This window comes from Cheilinus undulatus, linkage group 12 (genome assembly GCF_018320785.1).
Source record: "Cheilinus undulatus linkage group 12, ASM1832078v1, whole genome shotgun sequence".
NCBI lineage: Eukaryota > Metazoa > Chordata > Actinopteri > Labriformes > Labridae > Cheilinus > Cheilinus undulatus.
In genome coordinates, this window is record NC_054876.1 from 49016645 (window position 1) to 49032054 (window position 15410).

Genomic DNA, 15410 nt, shown 5'->3' on the forward strand with positions numbered 1-15410 from the left:
GAAGTCATTCTCAGACTGTTTCAATGTTAATTGTTTGTGGGGTGATTTAGCAGCTGCAGACATTTAAAGCCAAAGGATACTCTGAAAACCAGAACATCTTCTTTCCTCCTTTTCTGAATCCGAGGATCTTCTGGGGGCCGGACAGGAAGCTTTGGGGGGCCTGATATGGCCCCCGGGCCGCCAGTTGATGATCAGTGCTCTACAGTGAGGTCAGCCCAGGTCCGAGGAGACTCCCATCTGTCCTCCTGTAACTCCTCCATGGAAGCCCAGGTGATTCCGTGGCCGCAGCAGGCCCCGCCCCCTACAGGTGCGTCTTATTAAAAAGGTGTGAAGAAGAAGAATGGCGTCTGTCCGTCTGAAGAGAAGAGAAGGCGCCAAACTGAGAAATCTGCGACAAGCAAGAAATGTCAGCGAGTGAAGTGGAAACAGCCCAGAGCCCGCTGCTCTCCTCCAGGTAGGTGTGCTCACCTGAGCTCGGTCAGGACCGCCAGCTCACCTGAGGGTCTCAGGTGTGACCGTGGCTGTTAACGCGCCATGTGTCCCCATATGTGGGTCCTAACAGACCTGGTCTACTGACTGATGCTCTAGAAACTTCTGCAGCTGAATGTTCCTCTGATTCAGGTCCAGCTCTTCTCCCTGAGGCCAGCTTGTTCACATTTTAGAGCCTTTCTTCTTCACTGTTGATCATTTTGGCTGTGTTCAACTATGTGGCATGAATTTTGGCCAGGTGGTGCATTTTTATCAGATCTTATTTCCTAAACTAAAATGTTCAGACACTCAGACTGTTCAGAGCCAAACATGCTGCAGTCTTTAATCTCATTCCCATCTAAGCTTCACATGTTTGATTAGATCTGGTGTCAGGATGGATCATACTGACTGCTCTCCACCGGATGGCGTCATACTGACCATATTTGGTATATGGAGGTAAAAACATGCAAAAACTACTGCTGCATTAACCCTCTGACGTCACTGTAATTTACCAGCCTTTAGAGTCTTTAAGGACAAAAATGTCCACTTTCAAAAAACTGCTATAAAAACTTAACAGATGAATATTTTTTTCAGCTTTTTTCATAAATCTCTTAAACAACTTTAAAACTACCAAACATTCAATCATTTTGAGGATTTTAACCCTTTAGATCCCAGTTTGAATACTTAAAGATCAAACTGTGGTTTGAATGGGAGCCAATGGGACGTTTTTGTCCTAAATGACTTTAAAGAGTAGGAAATTTAAATCAGACGCTACACAAAAACTAATAATGCATCAAAGTCAATATTTTAGCTAATGTCTGACATGCCCAGGACTGCCCCCCCCCCCCCCCCCCCCAAGATTTGACCAAAAAAAGCAGAAAAATATGAATGTGTTAAGTTTTTGTCGCCATTTTTGGAAGTGGACGTTTTTGTCCTGAATGGTTTTAAAGGGTAGTAAATTTGTTTCAGTGTTCCTCTGACCTTTGGGAGAAATGGAAATTTGAATTAAAAAATGTGCCTAGAAGAAAACGTTGTTGCATAAAATCAGAGCGTATGCACTAACAGGCAGAACGATGAGCAGAGAGAGGAAACATGAGCCCAAATGGACAAAAATGTCCCCAGTGATGAAAGGGTTAAAGTCAATGTTGCTGCTCATCAGTGATCTATCCCAGGCTGGAATAATTAAACGCACACGTGTGCTTTTTATGTAGTTCATTGAAAATGATTCATTTTCTTGGTTTTTTTTTTTTGTTCTCATCAAAAACGCGGCGGTATCCTGACAAACGGGTATTCAAGGGGTTAAAATCTTCTAAAATGAATATTTTAGATTAGTGATGGGTCAGTTGTAGGTGAAAAAATGGCTCAATGAAAGTAGAATAAAATATTAATGTCGAGTATTTTTTATAGCTTCTGTATGAAAAGTGCATTTTTTTGCACTTAGCAGTTTGAGAGTGACGAATATAAAAACAATCCTTCAGAGTGAAACGTTTCTTCATCAGTCCAGTCACAGCAGGTGAACCGAATATTTACAAACGTCTATTTCAGCGGACTAAATCAGAGAAATCAAATCTAGGAGAGCAAATCTAGGGCTGGGAAACACGGACAGAAGTCAGCATTTAAGGTCATGAAACATCAGAATACTAAACTTTGGTATTATTATAAAATAGATGTCTTAACCAAAAAGAAGTCCTGGAGCAGTGTTGCTCAACCTGTGGCTCTTTTATGTCTTAATTTTATATATTATTTCCTCAGAAAACCTTCAAAAGGGAAACTTTTTTGCCACTTTTCATCCATTAAAGCTACCTTTGCCATTAAATACTTTTTTTAATTACTTTTTCCCCAATTTTTGACACTTTTTTTTTTTGCAACTTCTCCCCCATTTTTCCACTTTTATCCCATATTTGCCGTTTTTTTACCATTTTTTTCTCCCCTTTTTCACCCATTGCCTACCCTTTGCCATTAAATACCACTTGTTTCCTATTTTTTGCCTATTTGTGCCACTCTTGACTCCTTTTCCCGGTTTTAGTCACTTTCCACCAGTTTTTTTTGCCTTGTTTTTGCCACTTTTGGGCCATTTTTTTTTTGCCACCTGTAACTCATTTTTTGTGCCTTCTCCCCCATTTTTGTGACTTTCTGACCCCTTTCCCACTCTTCCTCCCCATTTTCACCACTTTTTTTACCCATTTTTGTCACATTTTGACCATTTTTGCCTCCCTTGACTTGAGACTGCTACTTCAAGCTTTTTTGCCATTTTTCGGCACTTAGATTGCGACGGTATTTTCCAACAGGTCTTTGGTTGAGCAGGGTTGAGTGACGCTGCTCTAGACGCTCTTCATTCTGTAATCACATCCCAGCGTCGTGTGTTTCATGGTGTCGTCCTCTCCAGTCTCTGTTTCAGCCCGTGGTCGTGCGTGTGCGCTAAGGGATGGTCGGCCGCCGTGTGGAACGGTCTCAGTGACCCGCTGCTGGCCGCTGCTGCCTCAGGATACTCCGCCCCCGAGCCGTGGCTCCTCCCAGGATGCAGTTCGGTCTACGACAGCCTGGTCAGGTGAGTGTCTCGGTGGTGTGTTCAGGGTCAGGTATTAACGTCTGGAACAAAGAGGCTCGACCAAATCTAGGGGATAGACATGAAGTCTTAAAACACCAGGTGGAGAGGGACTCAGATTTGTGACGTATGAAATGATTCATGTACAGTTGTGCTCATAAGTTTTAACACCCTGGCAGAATTTGTAAAACGTGTACTATTCTTCAAAGAAAATATGATCAGGCTAAATAAATGTCTTATTTTAAATAGGACTCAAACTAAACTGAGGCATCTAAAAAAAGCAGAATCATTTAATAAAACATAACAATGACAGCTTTAGTCTTTTGTGATGGTTGTGGATGAGACCCTTTATTTCTCAGATGCCCATTCTTCATCCCTCTAGGTCTTGTAAATTCTTGGCGTGTGTTATATGAACTGCACATTTAAGATCTCCCCCTAGTGGCTCAGTGGTGTAGAGGTTAGGAGACGGTGATGGTCACAGGTTGGCGTGGCCTTGTCTTCTGGATGATAGTCATGCTGGAAAGTCCAAGTGTGTGCAGCTCCTCAGCTGATGGGGGCAAATTGTCCTCCATTATTTTCTTCTAACATGTTGCGTTTATGTTGCCATCACTTTTTTCCAAATTTCCTGTGCTGCTGTAGCTCACACACCCAAAAACATCGGATCCACCTCCATGCTTCACAGCAGGGATGGTGTTCTTCTCATTGTTGACGCCAGTCCAAACGCAACAGGCCATATCAGGCCCCCAGAGCTTCCTGTCCGGCCCCCGGATGATCATCAGATTCAGAAAAGGAGGAAAAGAAGACGTTGTGGTTTTAAGAGTATCCCTTGGCTTTAGATGTCTGCAGCTGCTAAATCACCCCACAAACAATTAACATTGAAATAGTCTGAGAATGACTTCACATCTGATCTGTTTTACTGAAATTTACTGTCATATTTAGTAGATGTTTAAAAAAGGGCTAAGGTTGGCAGAAGTGCTGCAAAAATGACCCGATAAAGTGGAGAAAAAAGGTTAGAGAGAAGCAGAGATGGGTGATGAGTGGTGAAATGGGTTTTGGCGCAGCAACAAGGGACAAAAATTGGCTGAAAAAGTTGTGAAAAGATGATAAATGTGGCAAGAACTGGTAAAACAGAAAAATGGGCTGAAGAGTATCAAAAATTGGTTACAAAGTTGCAAAAAAATGTTGAAACAAAAGTCATGAAAAAGGGTTTAAAAAGTGGCAAAAGGGGACAAACATGCAGGAAAAGTGATTTAAGTGAGTTAAAGAATGGCAAACATTATCAGAGGCAAAAAGTAGCAAAAATGGGTTAAAAGTGGCAAAATTGTTGAAAAAAATGTAATGAAAACGGGTTCAAAAGTAGCAAAAATGGATAAAATTGGCACAAAGGGGATAAAACATGCAAGAAAATTGGTTTCAAAAGGGGTTAAAATCTTGCCAAAATGTATTTAAAGAGGCAGAAAGGGGTTAAAGTGTCAAAAATGAGTAAATACTGGTGCTAAAGCCCAACTGTGGAGGGCCCATTCTCTGGGATTTTCAGGGGCTCAGCCAGTTCTGGTGTCAGGCCGGTCTCCTTGTGTCCTGCTGCGTTATAGATAACAGGGACAGATCTCACTGGTAATGACTAAAAATGTCCTGCGCTTTGAAAGAAAATACAAATTCTACTAGAATAATATTTCAGTCAAACCCACAATATTGATTTAGTTTTGGTGTATTTGAAAGTCGGGCCCCCAGAGTTTCTGATGGGACTAAATCCGGCCCTTGTGTGAATGTTCTGGATGACCTCTGCTCTAAATGACTTGGTTCCAGAAGGTCTGAGGCTTGTCCAGGTGCTGTTTTGTGGCACTGGTGTAATGGCCTTCTTCTGCCAACGCAACCATGACGCCCATTTTTCTTCGTTTCTCCTGATTGTGCTTCTAGAAACAGCCACACCACTTCTCTGTAGAGACGGCAGTATATCAGCTGAAGTTCTTCGTTGGTTTTTCTTTGCATCCTGAACCATTTCCCTGGAGGATGTGGCTGAAAGTTTTGTTGGTCTACCTGACCGTGGCAGCAGAACCCCTCATTTTCCACTTCTTTATCAGAGTTTGAACACTCCTGATTGGCGTTCTCAAATCTTTGGATATCTTTTTATATCTTTTTCCTGTTTTATAAGGTTCGGCTACCTTCTCTCGCAGGTCCTTTCACAGTTCTGTTGCTCAGAATCCAGCAGAGTCCGTGCAGCACTAGAGGACATGTGCAGGGGTCTCTCTGACTTTTATACACAGACACTGACTACATGCAAACATGTGACAGGTGTGGACAGTTACCCTTACAGGCCTTTTTAACCCGTTTGTGCTAATGTGTGTGCATATATGAGGCCTAAACATAAAGGGATACTTTGATCGGGGTTGTTTGGGTGATTCAACTTGTCATTATGATTTAAAAAGAGCAAATGCAACTGTGTGATAATGAATAACTTCAACTGACCACCAACCTTGAATGATGGAGAACTTTTCCCATTATTAAACATATTTCCTGGAAAAATGTGAATTATTCCACAAATTGTGTCAGGGCATGTAAACTTACAAGCACAACTGTATATTAGTCCCAGAATGTGGAGCAGAAATGGATGAAGCCTCTAAAACTTAGAGTAAAGTCAGTGAAGAACGCCTAAACTTTTAGTTTTTCTTCTGTCGTCTCTAAGAAGTCTAATTGTAAATAGATTGGACCGTAAATGGTCCTGCTTTTCTGGAAAACTGTCAGTTTTAAACAAAAATCTGTTATTTTATGGATCTCTAGAGTGTGAGCCTCCTCTAAAAGAAAAATATTCTATAGGCTGCAAATATCTCTGTGGACTGTAAATACCCCTATATGTCCGCTGTAGATAAAGATCCCTAAATACTGGCTGTAAATATGCCTAAATATTGGTTTAAATTTGCCTACATATGGGCTGTAAATATCCCTTTGTATGGGCTGTAAATAGGCCTATATATAGGATGGTAATATGCCTATATATGACCTCTAATTATGGCTATAAATGGGCTGTAAATATCCCAAAATATTGGCTGTTAATTTGCCTGTATACTATGGGCTGTAAATATTCCTAAATATTGACCTTTGTATGGGCTGTAAATAGGCCTATATATAGGCTTTAAATATTCCTAAAGATATGCTGTCATTATTCCTGTATATTGGCTGTGAATATCCCTATATGTGGGCCGTAAATGTGCCTATATGTGGGCTGTAAATATGCCTATATGTTATCATTAAGGATTACTGATACGATAAAATTAACTTCCAGCGAAAATATCGAACTCTCTTCCTCTTCCTCCATAGTAATGTCTCTCCGATCCCGTCTCCTCCTGCTGCCAGCGGCCTGCGAGGACGAGAGCGAGCTGCCAGCAACAAACCTCGCAGGTTAGAATCAATCTTAATCATACAGACAACCCATGATTTAGGATTTACTCAGCTAGGATCAGTTTAAATCAGTATTTAATGTTGGTCAGACTCACAAATTTATAAACTACTGCTTAGCTTGTGGAGCAAGGGGGGGGCTACTCTTAAAGTTCAAACCTTGGTGTACTATTCTCTGTATCTTTGTTCAGTTAACTAATAGATATTAGATAAAAGTTTAATTTTCCGTGATAATCTTGTTTTTGTTGCCTCAGGCCCTCCATCCTGGAGCGATGTATTCTCAAAGTGTCCACCAGCAGCGTCGCTGTCGGGACAGATGACCTGGACAACAAGAGGTCAGTACGCCCTGAAGAACAGCAGATACTCCACCTACTTTTCAAAACCTTGACAATTATGGCCTGTTAATATGGCAAAAATGGAGGGATGCCCTCTTTCACTGTGAAGCCATGCTGTTGTAACTTATCCAGAATGTAGCTAGGCATGGTCTCACTGAAATAAAAGCAGCTAATCCCAATTAACTTTATTACCATTCACTAATCTGATCTTTTTTCCTCTTGTAGACCCCCCCTCGGTCGCTGCTACCCCCGCCTCCCAGACCCCGCCAACACTGAGACCAACGCCGCGGTACTAAAGCGGCGGCAGAAGCAGATCCAGTATGGCAAGAACACCAGCGGCTACCAGAACTACCTGCAGCAAGTCCCCAGGTGAGACAAAGCACACAAAGATCCCACCTTTTCTGACTCTTTGACGAGTGAGATCATTGAAGATGATGTGTCATAGTCCTTTGTCAGCTTAAACCCGGCCCCCCGTGGTCTAAACATCTGTGCTTTAGTTGAAATAAAAAATGGTGAAACACCAGAGGAGGTTTGTGACCCTGTAGAAACCAGCTCTTAACAGCAGCTTACAACGCTTATGTTTGGTGTGTCTCTTTAAATGCTAATGACTTCCTAACCCTTTTAAAATTTCTCTGTTCCTCTGCAATGACAATTTCCTTTTCAAAATTGTCCCGCTCACCTTAACTCCTCTCCCGAATTGTTGTTTGTAGCGGGTTAGCATCTTTATTCAGACCGAAAGCATCGGCAGACGGCTAACTTTGTTAGCTCTTAATGTCCAAGATATCCTGATTTTTTTTTTTTTTTTTTTTTTTTTTCTCAACACCTACCTTATTAATAGAGATTGGCCACAGAAAGTTGGTACTGACCATTCTTTCATGAAGAATTTGGCTCCAGCCTTGAGTTGAGATGCTGGAGATTGATGAGCCAGATTAGCTGGAATTATTCTGCAGGCATGAACAAGTTTTTCTCAGCAATGATGCCCATGACATGAAAGTTTTCTTGCTGTTCTGCTGCAGTAACAATTTTATTTTCAACCAGAGCTATGACTAGTCACAAACTTGTGGGCAGGGTTTGTGTCTTTCGTGTTTTGTATGAAACATTTCTGACCTAATCTTCAAAGGCAAGGAAGGAATGTTTTAAGAGGTTTAAAGGATGACATCAAAGGCAGGGGATGGAATGTTTGAAAAATTTGACGATGATGTCTTCAAAAGCAGAAGACGTATTGTTGTTGTTATTTTTTAAGGTTTATGTTTGGGCCTTTTCATGCCTGTATTAGATGGAGGAGGGACAGTGACTAGACTCAGAAACAGGGAAGAGAGAGGGGAGAGACGTTCGGTAAAGGGCCACAGGCCAGATTCGAACCCAGACTGCCCGTGTACATGGGTAGCGCCTCAAACCACTTGACCATCTGTGCGCCTGAGGAAAGGATGTTTGATACATTTGACGATGACATCTTCAAAAGCAGAGGATGGAATGTTTGCTTTTGATGACCTCATCCACAAATTTTTTCCAACATTCCGTCCTCTGCCTTTGATGTCCTCTGCAAATTTTTCAGAGGACAGAATGTTTAAATATGAGGATGACCTCATCAAAGACAGAGGATGGAATGTTTTGATAAATTTGAGGATGGCATCATCAAAGACAGAGGATGGAATGTTTTGATAAATTTGAGGATGGCGTCATCAAAGACAGAGGATGGAATGTTTTGATAAATTTGAGGATGGCGTCATCAAAGACAGAGGATGGAATGTTTTGATAAATTTGAGGATGGCGTCATCAAAGACAGAGGATGGAATGTTTTGATAAATTTGAGGATGGCGTCATCAAAGACAGAGGATGGACTGTTTTGATAAATTTGTGGATGAAATCGTCAATGTTTTGTTTTTAGCAACTTCAGTATAATTTATAAATTACTCGAAGTACACACATTCTTCCAAATGTTGCCAACATGTTTGTGCAACCTGGATATTGCTCTGTCTTTCTCTGCATTTAAAATCTGACTGAAGATCAGGACAACTCTGTTTTTTGGGTTTTTTTTTGTTTTTGTTTTTTCCAAAAGGCATGGATGGAATATTTCTAAGCTTTAAGGGGGGGGGGGGCATCATTAAAGGTAGAGGACGGTAGCTGTAGTTGGCAACTTCTGGATAAGTTGGTGGTACTGGCTTCTGTCCCGTACATTTAAGGTCTAAATTTCTTCACTCTGATTCTTCTCCAGACACATGAGGGACCCTAAGCTCCACCCATCGACTCCCAACAAGTACAGGAAGTACAGCCGGCGCTCCTGGGACATGCAGGTGCGTCTGTGGAGGCGAGCGCTGCACCTGTGGGACCCTCCGACCGAAAACCAGCCGGATGCTGCAGAGACCACGGACCCAGTGGAGCAACTGTAGGTGGATCTTTGTTAGGGATGTCATGATAGATCAGATACTTTATTGATCCCAAAGGAAATTGAAGATCTACTCAGAACATAAGAAAATATTGTTGGTATTTCTGTCGGTGATGCTGAGCTGTAGATTTTAAAGCTTTGCTCGTTTTTATCTATTAAACCATGAAGATTGTGTTTTCAAACCGGTAGTTATAGCAACCTCAGTCAGAAATCGGTAATCTGTGTCAAGTCTTGAGTTTTGTTCTCATTTAGCGACAGAGGTTCCTGAAAGTTCCTGAAACATTTGCGCACTTGTCCATCTCTTTAGGCAGAGCCAGCTGGCAAAGATGACCTCTGACCTTTGTGAGGATGGAGGAGATGAGCAGAGAGAGAAGGAGACTTGTGCAGCCTCCAAAGCCTCCTCCGTGTCTCCTCCGTCTGCCGCCACGACTCTGGAGCTGACCGGACCATGGACCAGCCCGCTGTCCCTGGTATGAACCCCGACCTCCTCAGCAGGGCGCTCTATAAACCAGATTATATTCTTCAATATGAATGAATCATAAATAAAACTATAAAGATGTTTGAACAAAAATGGACGTGCTGGATGGCCAACATTCGGTGATTTATCATTCATATGTGTAAAACATCAGGCGAACTCCTGCACGCCGTCTAAAACACTGGCAGCATGTGGACTGAAGGGTAAAGCTTCTGTCTCTAACGGTTCATTTTAAAATGGTTTGATCCTGAACCAGGTCTGCTTTAGAACCACAAGGGCAGGGTTCGTGTCTCGGTAGTGAAATAGCGGTGACCTCTGACATCATCAAAGTGGATGCAATGTTTTTTAAACTTTAAAGGATGGTGTCATTAGAGGCAGAGAGTGGAATGTTTGTGAAGCTGGGGATGTTGGGGGCGGGGGGGGACTTTTGTTGTCCATGTTTGCCAAATAGATGGCAACTTTTGGCAAAATGGGTGGAGCTGATGAGGATCAGTTTTTATATCCTTTTTAAACTAATTTCAACCAGATTTCACTTTTGCTCCCATTTTTGCTCAGCTATTTTGCACAATTTTGACCAGTTCTATCCTTTTCTCCCCTTTAAACCATTTTTTGCCTCATTTTCACCAGCTTTCATCGTGGTTTCCCGCACTGTAAAATAAAATTATTTGAGCTTACTTAAAAAAAATGCAAACTCGCCTCAAAAATAAACTACACTTGACTTTTGTGAGTTAAAAAAACAAGTGTATTTTTAGTGCGCAGTACTTGTTCTAAATGAACTATTTATGTTTTCACTACTAGTGTGAAATCGATTATCTTAAGTGCTCAAAACTGAGGAGAGGGACCTGGATGCAGCAGAGGACCTCCACTTCATACCGGAAGTTGGCTAAGCACCGCCATATCACGTCTTCCAATACTGGAAGTCACTTGAACTGAACGTCATCTTAATTGTTTTCTTCGTGCATCGCCAGCAGATTAATAGAGGAAAATCCGCCAAATAAGGAAATACAATTAGACGGAAAATGTGAGTTGTCAGACTAACAAGCACAGCGATTACATGACATTAATTTTAATAAATTGATTTATGATCCAAATTCACGTATCACTGAGCACAGACATGATATGCAACGGGAGATTGGCTGGCTGACTGGACCACGACGTCGCCACCATGTTGCCAGAGGCAAGTCGCTATGTCATTCAGAACAGTAGACGAGGACTGCAAGTTTTCGGAATAAAAAAATGGAAACTATCAGATTAACATATATATAAATTAAAAAATATCTCTACATATATGAAGCTGTATTATATATAAAATGATTTTATTTTAAATCATGGAGTACATCTTTTCATTTAACTGAGAAAACACATGAAAGTGGATTCTGCTTTTATGTTCCACTATCGTTATCATGGATCATTATATGGATTCATTAGATTGGATTTATAGGACTCATATGGATTATTTATTCTTAATGATTCATTAAAATCCATGTTATCCTGTCATTTGAGCTTTTTATCCTGAAAACTTGTACATTCCTTGTCTACTGTATTGAATGACGTAGCGACTTGCCTCAGGCAACATGGCGGCGACGTCGGGGTCCGGTCAGTCATCCAGTCTCCCATTGCATATTATGTCTGTGCTCAGTGATACGTGAATTTGGATCATAGATCAATTATTAAAATTGATCTTATGTAATCGCTGTGCTTGTTAGTCTGAAAACTCGTGTATTTTTCATCTACTTGTATTTCCTTATTTGGCGGACTTTCCTCTTTTAATATGGTGGCGACAAACGAAGAAAACAATGAAGTTCAGTTCAAGTGACTTCCGGTATTAGAAGACAAGATATGGCGGCAATTTTCCGACTTCCAGTGTGAAGTGGAGGTCCTCGGCTGCATCCAAGTACTCTTAAACCTGAAATTCAAATGTTAATTTAAAGTTTTCAGGACTTAGGCTAAATCATCTACTTTGAGTGTGCAATACTTAAAATTTAAATTTTTGTGGTGGAGTCCCGCCAGAAAAACTCACACTTAAGACCCTTGGGACCCAAACGGGTCCGTTCGGAAAAAGTGCTATAAAAATTGTAGAAATTAATATTTTTCCGCTTTCAGAGCTTAAATCTTTTAACCAGCTGCAGCCCTAATCAGAACGATAACATCTGTTTTAAAATATTTAATATATACGAAAGGACCCAATTGAGTGAATGGATAATTTATACATGGGTTTATGTTGGGATTCTGTCAATGACAACATTTAAACCTGATTAATTTTTCCAGTTTTTTATGGGGGGTAGCCTTTTTTAGATAAGAATAGGGGGGCTCTAAGGAGAAAGGCTGGGGACCTCTGTACATAAATAAGAATAATCACAGCTTAACTTTACAATGGACTGTGATGTTGCTGACCTATCTACTCACTTTTTGTTAGGGCCACAAAAAGCTGCCTCCTTTATCTCCCTTTATGAGCGACCATGTATCTAAGGCCAAAAAAAAAACACTTGCCTACATGTGGACTAGACTTTAGTCCATCTAACGACAGTGACTTCATGGTTCGTCTTTACTTCTGCCATTTGGTTTGTTTACATTTGTGACTTTTGTGACTCTGGGCTCTCATTGGTTGCTGATGTGGTGGAACAAATCATAGACACAACACTATGCTACACTTCCTGTTGTGTGGCGTCCCAGATGGGGCACTGATTAAAACCAGGGGTGACACTCTACGCCTGGTGGATGGGCTTGAAGAGCAGAAGTCAGTGTTTTAACGCGGGTTTTCTAATGGTGTAATTTCTTTAAACACTGGCGACGTGACGGGACTGAAATGCTGCCGGTGTTTATCTGTTGGGCTTGTTCTTTCTTGTCAACAGATCTTGGTGATAAATGTCTGAAAGTTTTAAAGCTTTAGTCTGACCGATCCTAACATTAGATTGACTCATTTGAAGTTATAACAGGATTACATTTAGACTACTTCAGTCCTCAGTGAAGTTGCCCAGTCAGACGTTTTTCTGTGTTTGCCTGGATGAAACTTGTCTCTACGTTCTGCAGGAGGATGACGGCGGCCTCCGACCTCTGCGCTCTCCTCCTGGACTGAGCCTTTCCTTCAGGAACCAGCTCACCAATGACAACATGAACGACTGGCTCCGCCTCCTGCTGGAGGCCAACAGCGCTCCAGGTGAGGTCACAGGTAAAAAGCTGCGAGAAGCCTCAGTACGCCACAAACCTCAACGCCTAGTTGGTTTTTCCTTCCAAGATTTGTCTCACGATTTTGAAGCCTCCATGTTTCTTGTAGACTTGTTCTCAGCAGCTCAGGCAGGTGCTGCCAATGACTACTGATTGTGTATCAGGAACTTGGAAGGTCGTTCATTTTATAGGGGAAGATTTCACCACTAGGGGGTGCTAGGGGTAAAAGTTAGAAATGTGGCTGAGTTGTACTGTTTTCTCTCCTTGGCACATGTCAGCCATGTTTACACCAGCTGATAATGATCACAGATTATATTAACCTGGAAATTGCTGGTTAATTTCTGGTGTAGATGTAATCTCCGACACCTTTTTTTTAATCATTGTAGATTTGGCCTACGATGACCAGCAGGTTCCTGACTTTTCTGACCAGCTCCTGTGGAACCAGTACTGATCTCCAACACCTGCACTGAGGCGCTTCAGTCGTCTCCAAACGTCTAAGTCTTCTGTGACGTGGTCAGCGTCGGCCCCGTCAGAGCAATCTGTACGTGTGTATGTTCGTCTTTTTAAGATGGTTAGCTCCAAGACAGCGGGACGTGATTGGTCCGTGACCTGAGAGCGTCCAATCCTCCTTGATCTACTCCGAAGACGACTGACAGGAAGCTCAGCTCATTCCTGGAGGAGTTGAGTTTCCCAGATTTCACTCTTGAACGCCTCCTTGTGTGTGGTGTGGCAGCTGAGCATTCGTTTGCACTTCTTAGCTTTCTGTTGACGGGCACTTCTCACCTTTAATTTAACGACCCTCACTGAGCCAATGATTGGACTTAAAGCCACTGATTTAATCAAAGTAAATGTCTTTGTTTCCTGTGTTAGTGTCACATGACGGCCTCTCGGCAGGCCGCTGTCTTCTGTCCACACTCACCGTCACGCTCAGCTGTCCGTCAGACTCCTCGTCCTCTGAGCCGCCATGTTTTTTCTCAAAAACAAACCCCTAAGGAGGACAACGTGCTGTCTCTTTTTCTTTTACTTCTTGTGTTTCTGACTTTGTATTTTGTGCTGCTTGAATATGGAGAGCAAAGCTGAAATATGTGATAATAAAGATGTAAATAAAGTGTTAAAATTCACGACGACTCCTCTTCTTCCTGGACTTTCTCATTACTAAAGCAAGAGCTGAACCCATGTTTAAAAAGCTTTATGGTCGGAGCTTTAAAAGGACACGCTGGTATGGCTGATAAACATGGATACGTTTACATGAGAGCTTTAATTCCCTTTTAATTTAGAATAAAAATTAAATCCTCTTTAAAATTAAAAATGACCTTGCAAACATCTAATTCTGAATTAAATTTAAATCCGAAGTAAGTGGCTGGTTTATTCTGATTTTAAATCCGAATTGAATAATTCCTCGATCATGTAAACGTTCATTCCACTTTAAATTAATTCCGGTCGTTTTGCGCATGCTCATTCCCTTGTCCTGTCGCGATGACGCACATATTCTGCACCGGCGGGCACGTATTCCAGGATGGCCACCCGAAGCAAGCGTTGGACTCAAGCCGAGACTATTTATTTAATAAGAGCCTTAGAAGATATGGATATAATGAAAAGAGTGGATGGACGGAAGCATAAAAATGCAGACCTACTTATGTGGTCTTCCATGTTTTAGCCGAAAAGAAAAGCAGGAACTGGAGTTTATTTTCTTCCGGTAGATGTAAATATGTCACGTCCACCCCCTGTCCAATCAGAACCCTTCCCAACCCCTAGACCTTAAGCGGAATTGAATAATGGCGATTAAACATGTTTCCCATGTAAATCTCAATTCGGCAAGGCTGGAATGTTGTATAAACAAAGTATAAAATCAAAGGCAAGAATGGAATATTGTATAAACATTAAAGAATAACATCAAAGGCAAGGTTGGAATGTTGTATAAACATTAAAGAATAACATCAAAGGCAAGGTTGGAATGTTGTATAAACATTAAAGAATGACATCAAAGGCAAGGTTGGAATGTTGTGTAAACATAAGGAGTGAGGTTGGAATGTTTTATAAGCTCTAGATTGTGACCTCAGTGTTTTAAAGACTTTAAAGATGACAACATCAAAGGCAGAAGAGGGACTGAGGTGAAGCTGGCCATGTTTGAGTCTCTTTTGTCTCGTCCATTTTTGCCAGACATCGGGCCTCAGTTGGCAACTTTTGGAAAAGTTTGTGGAACTGGCGAGGAGCATCATTCTGCCCTGCCATTCCCGTTTGCCCCCTATGGACTCATCACCTGCAGGGGCAGCATAGTGGCAGCCTTGGCATGCCAATCCTGGTGGCACAGACTGACTGTGGGTACATGTTACTTCTCTGGCAGGGAGCCTTAGTTGGTGCAGCATCTTCCTACATTTTTACCACCTTAAACCCCTTTTAACCATTTTTTCTGCTGTTTTTTTCACACCATTATCCAATTTTTTGGCTCTTTCTGCTCTTTTTTTTTGCCTCTATTGAAACTATTTTTTGGCTTTGGTAAGTGGTTAATATCTATATATACATATATGTATACACACACACACAAATACCCCAGACCCCCTCTGTATCAGTCTGGGCTCTCAGATATCACACTGTTTCAGTGACTCCACAGGAAGCTGTAAGGACTTGGTATCTGGATGCCTT

The 15410-nt window shown here is 41.6% G+C and overlaps 1 protein-coding gene across 2 annotated transcripts; it reads left to right on the forward strand.

The window, feature by feature from the left end:
- The first annotated feature begins 297 nt into the window (after positions 1–297).
- On the forward strand, positions 298–13888 carry slbp2 (stem-loop binding protein 2). 2 transcript variants are annotated; one of them, XM_041801846.1, is made up of 9 exons: positions 298–454; positions 2855–3016; positions 6329–6409; positions 6661–6741; positions 6967–7110; positions 8957–9127; positions 9435–9597; positions 12633–12771; positions 13154–13888. In XM_041801846.1, the coding sequence occupies exons 1-9, from the start codon at positions 405–407 to the stop codon at positions 13216–13218; spliced, it is 1056 nt and encodes a 351-aa protein (XP_041657780.1). In that variant the 5' UTR covers positions 298–404; the 3' UTR covers positions 13219–13888. The 2 variants fall into 2 exon arrangements, with proteins under 2 accessions (XP_041657780.1, XP_041657781.1); XM_041801847.1 differs by having other exon boundaries at positions 12633–12759.
- Positions 13889–15410: the final 1522 nt, after the last annotated feature.

Coding starts and splice junctions, on each gene's coding strand:
- slbp2 (XM_041801846.1), top strand. CDS start 405: ATGTCAGCGAGTGAAGTGGAAACAGCCCAGAGCCCGCTGCTCTCCTCC. Junction 6,742..6,966: donor GATGACCTGGACAACAAGAG/GTCAGTACGCCC, acceptor TTCCTCTTGTAG/ACCCCCCCTCGGTCGCTGCT. Junction 12,772..13,153: donor CGCTCCAGGTGAGGTCACAG/GTAAAAAGCTGC, acceptor TAATCATTGTAG/ATTTGGCCTACGATGACCAG.